We start from the raw sequence: 4,925 nt of genomic DNA, 5'->3' as shown, positions 1-4,925 counted from the left end.
TGCCAACTTATTGACTCGGTCGCTATATTTAGCGAGTATTCAGACCCCTCTAGCAACACATTTTCAAAAAAGCGACTAGCAACAAATCTAGCGACTTTTTCTGGTGTTATTGGAGACTTTGGAGACTCTGATGTGAAAGCACGTATTGTTCTTACTCTTCTCAAAGAGCTGCGGGTGCTGCCGTGGGCCTCACCCCCATCCCAAAGCACTGACAGGCGGCCCAGTCCTCGAGCAGTAGTCCCTCCCAGCTGCAGTCAGAGCAGGAGATGTTCACCCCTCCGCGGTCCAGACTGCAAATGAATAGCACATGCGGGAAGCCGCCGCTGGCTGATCCCGCCCTGGCTTACATTCAGGGAGGGAATATAAAAAACAAAATTTTAAAAATGTAAAATAAAATAAGTAACTCGGTCAGAGTGTTTCTTTTGCAGGTCCCAAGCCCAGATAAAGGAGGAGGGTTGGAATTGTGACATAAAAATTTAAAAAAGAATCGAAAGAAGAAAGTTCATTTGTAGTTCAAAAGATATTTAGGGTGTTTTTTACTCACTTTTTGTCTCCCCACCACATTATTCCTCTCTTCTACAGCGTTCATCACAATTACATGCACATGGCCAATTATGCAAATTAGTCTATGACGTCATTTGGCGACTTTTAGGACAGCCAATAGCTACATTCCTTATTGAGGAGTTGGCAACACTGAATTACTTAGACAGAGGGTTGCTGTTTCACTTCCACTAACAGAGCCTAGTCTATTCCTTACGTCTTCTCTGAACGAAATGGACCACTATTCTCATAATTGCTCTGATGACTTGGATACATTTTGGGATGAGTTGAGTAATACATGTGTGCCATGTCATCAACATAATCCGATCCGACCAGGTAAACTCGACATGCTGCAAAGATAACTTGATTTAAAATAAAGATTTCGATGTTGCTACGTTTTGATGTTTTTCTGTGCACAGCGGACACTTGTAGTCTACAAATAATGATACATTTTTGACCAGGGTACGAATTTAGTCCAAACTGTGGCAAGCATGATGATGGGGGAAGATCGGAAATACCGTATCGACCGTGTGTCGCCGCCCAGAGCTTCAATAACGGCAGCTTCGTGAAATGCCAACCCTGTTCTCGCTGCGCTCCAAATCATCAAAAGCTGTCCGAATGCAACGCAACGACAGACACGCAATGCTGCGTAGCGAGGTGAGCGCAAATTCTCTCTGGGATAGCTTCAAATCTTGATAGGAAAAGAAAGGATGGCCATTTGTTTTCAATCTGGTGCTGAAACTATGGGTGCTTGTTTGTTTGAGTAAAATGTTTAACTGTAGACCCTATGTCTAGGGACCAGACACGGTGTTGGAAAGGAGCCCTGAGTACCACGGTGAGTTTCACCTATGACGATGAAGCTGATGAAGAGCGTTTGTGTGCTAGACTTTGAAGACCTCTCTAAAATGTATCATGGCTGTTATTAATCTGTGGACTAAATACATCGACAACAGTGCCCCAGGGAGGGTATTTATTCACAAATGTTTTCAATTTTGGTCAATGTTTTCTCAGTAGGGCAATGAGCAAACAAAACAAATGTATTACATTAGGAATGACAAAGTTAATATGTTGACTTCACATCAATTTCAGACTCAACAGGTCCAACGGTCAACAACATTAAGGTTCCAAGTGTCAACATCAAATCCCACCACAGCCAAACACATTGATCCAAGATTACATGGTGATTCTGCAACTTCACATGTCAACCATCAGACTGCATGTAAGTTCCAACCCCCAAATATGAGCCATTTTAGAAGTCATTTAAAAGGTACTGAGTTTGATAATACCAGTCCTTCACCATTCAAAAAGATGACTAAACTGTTTTGTTAGGATACTGCTGAACATGTCTAACTGCTCATTGTCACGCTCCTCTGTGTTCTTTCAGGGATAGTGCTTACTGTCGTCTTGGTTTTCTCTGTACTTGCATTTCTCTTATTCAACTATATTGAGACGAGAAGGAGAAGATCAAGACCTTTTTGCTTCAGAGGTGAGCAGGATGATGAGCATTAGGGAGAATAAAAAATGAAAACTGTCAGGCTGCTTAAAACTGCTTCAGCTTTTCCATTTGCCGTACTCTGTGTAAAAAGCACTTTTTTCCTGTCCTATGTTTGAATGGTTGTGGTTTGACACAGATCAGGAGAATACCCACCAATGGTCACGGAGCAATAAGACAACAGCAGCTGTCAATGAAGAGGTTGCTCTGCTACAGTCAGAGACCAGGAGCCTAGAGGACATTTTGAGTGAGTTATCAAGTGCTATTACTAATAGAGCTACTACCAGTCTGTTATTCATTGGTATTACCAGTACCTCTACATCACTACTCTTCCATAAGTTGCAAAAAGGCTGGAGGTTTCAGTTTGCCACTCGAATTTCAGCACAAATCTCCCATGATATGTGGGTGGTTCCACAAAATGGGTCCCCTTTGTGTCTTTTTTATATTTTAAGTAGAAATTGTGCCCCATATTTAATTTTAAACATCTGTTATATTAAATGAAGTGCCCTTTAATGTAGACCACATGGATAATTCAATGAAGACTGAAAAGATGTTAAACTGTTCCTTTAAGTAATTGCTTCAAAAGAAACATTGAACATCTAATAGTCAAATCATAGTGTAAAAGCAGGTGAGCTGGTTCTACTGTCAATTTTATGGTAGAAAACTGAGTGGGTCGAGCAGAACACGTCAACCCTGTTACCCAACAATTTACATTGTGAAGCTTGCATTCATTTGCCCCTCCCTGTTACACACAAGCTTCCATTCACCCTGTCAAAAGGGGATTTATGGCTGATTTAAGACAAAATCGTCAATCATGTTACATTATTTGGCACTTAATATAGTCATTATTTTATTTAACCTCGTGATGGGAAAACGTGTTTTTGATTAAGTTGACAGTGTGCTTTTCATGACAGAATGTTATAATCAGATTTTTTTTAAACCAAGTTACACTACCCCAAAGGGACTAATTTAGTGGAACGACTCATTAATACATGATTTACGTATTTGGCTCTGGATTGACAGAAGTCAGCATTCCAGACACGTCACTCATCCGTGGTGATATTTCCCCATGTCTTACCAGGTTCTGACCTCCAGTCTGCGCCACTGCAGACGGTTCTGGACAACCTGGATGTTCTAGAGGAGCTTGTGATCCTGCTGGACCCGGAGAGCCCTGGGGTGAAGAACACCAGCCACCTAGCATCTCGCTGCTCCTTCCCCGCCACCTGGATTACCTACACCTACTCCCTGAGGGAGAGCAAGAGCCCCCTGAGGGCCGTGCTGGAGGGGGTCACCACCAAACACCCAGAGTGGACTGTAGGACACCTGGCCAGGTTGCTGAGAGAGATGGACCGGAACGACGCAGTGGTGGTGCTCACCAAGCTCAGCTTGCTTTAGGTTGTCTAATCTGGATGTGTTCTGTGTTGGGTCCGGAAGAGATGGCTCCATCCAGATACAACTGCGAGTCTCTACCCCATGCCAACTCACAGATATGTGACTCGTTTCAGGAAACTAGGCTTATGTCACGACTTCACAGGAGAGGCATTTTCCTGGGGGACACCGAAGTCCCAAGGCAGTGATTGGGAACACTGCTCCTTTGCATTAAGGTTCAAAAAAGATATTTATCTTCGATAAAATGGCACTTAAAGCAAGGATGGTAAATCTGGTGTCCAGGCCAAGCTCCCAACCGTGGCCAACTAATCATCTTATGTCAAATGTATTATCACCAACCAATGATATTGCTTTATTTATACATTGCATGTTATATAAATGACATTTCAGCATGTATTTGTTGTTTAAATCTCTTTTCGAATGACTAAGTCTGATTTTAGGCTTATAACATAAAATAAAAGTGCATAGAAAAATTAAACAGGTTTAGAAATATGTATACAATTATTTACAAACTCAGGGTTTATTTGTACAAGGTAACAAAGACAAGTTGACACATATGTTCATGTCTTTAACACTTTGTTATACTTTAAAATAACCCTACCATATAGAACATACAGCTTTCTGAACCAGTTCTGGGAGAGATCGTCATGGTAACTTCAGGTTTCCAACTAGTGCTTTGTATGTTTCATCGAACACACAGGCCAGCTCTGCAGGACATTAAAACCAAGTTACTCTTATTATATTATCATCATTTTTTTGCATTGGTATTCTTTCTGTCAGAACAACTGAGGTAGAATCCTGGCAAGAGGTTAGGGAGTGGAGTGGGCATAGAGAAACCTGCTCTGAGCATTGTTACAACATCAGGTTTTCAGCGAAAAAGGAAGCTAGGTTAAGGATAGCCATATCCCTGAAAAACAGATGCAAACTCTGCTAAGGGTGTTAGATGATTGACACTTGGGACTACAGGCTCCATCTCACTGATTGGTCAGTCAGGCAGATGGGCTAAAGCTCTTCCTAACTGGGTAATAAATTCCAAAAGGACAGTGCTCATTTTCTTTAGAATATTATCTGTACCTTGAAGGGTTCTCTGTAGCACGCAGATGTGAAGAACCGCATGACTCGAATGCTTGATTTTCTCCTGTTAAGGTCTGCCAAACTAACTCCATAAAAATTTTACCAGGACAAAAACAATTAAATACCTGCTTTAGAACAATGTCTTGTGTAAAGGCTGAAATGTAATACACAACTGTCCTCAAACATCAAGGTTCAAATAAGAGAAAGAAGAAGTAACAAAGTAAACAAAAAGAGGAAACGAGGGGAGGAGGATTTCCCACTAGACCACCATTTATACAAAGCACAGCTAGTTTCACCAGTCCAAATCTGAACAGAAACATGAATAAATACAACTATTCTAGAGCTCAAGCAATCTCTTATTGTAAAGATGTGAACAACAGGGTGTACATTTGATGTCCTAATATGTCTGACTGAACTGACTGACAGCGTT

At 41.4% G+C, this 4,925-nt stretch overlaps 1 protein-coding gene across 1 annotated transcript; it reads left to right on the top strand.

Annotated features, from left to right (window-relative positions):
* Positions 1 to 673: 673 nt before the first annotated feature.
* LOC112226920 (IGF-like family receptor 1) lies at positions 674 to 4,166 on the top strand. The gene is made up of 7 exons (XM_024391595.2): positions 674 to 876; positions 1,002 to 1,197; positions 1,336 to 1,375; positions 1,630 to 1,759; positions 1,925 to 2,026; positions 2,172 to 2,279; positions 3,114 to 4,166. The coding sequence occupies exons 1-7, from the start codon at positions 774 to 776 to the stop codon at positions 3,425 to 3,427; spliced, it is 993 nt and encodes a 330-aa protein (XP_024247363.1). The 5' UTR covers positions 674 to 773; the 3' UTR covers positions 3,428 to 4,166.
* The last annotated feature ends 759 nt before the right edge of the window (positions 4,167 to 4,925 follow it).

The sequence above is a fragment of the Oncorhynchus tshawytscha genome, linkage group LG03 (assembly GCF_018296145.1).
Source record: "Oncorhynchus tshawytscha isolate Ot180627B linkage group LG03, Otsh_v2.0, whole genome shotgun sequence".
Taxonomy (NCBI): Eukaryota; Metazoa; Chordata; class Actinopteri; order Salmoniformes; family Salmonidae; genus Oncorhynchus; species Oncorhynchus tshawytscha.
The sequence above is the reverse complement of the archived record's forward strand: the minus strand, read 5'-3'. Positions and strand labels throughout refer to the sequence as shown.

Bases quoted from the DNA above. Each gene is read 5' to 3' on its own strand.
- LOC112226920 (XM_024391595.2), top strand. From the start codon at position 774: ATGGACCACTATTCTCATAATTGCTCTGATGACTTGGATACATTTTGG. The intron at 877-1,001 runs GTAAACTCGACA...ATTTTTGACCAG, and splicing joins ACATAATCCGATCCGACCAG to GGTACGAATTTAGTCCAAAC. The intron at 1,198-1,335 runs GTGAGCGCAAAT...CCCTATGTCTAG, and splicing joins ACGCAATGCTGCGTAGCGAG to GGACCAGACACGGTGTTGGA.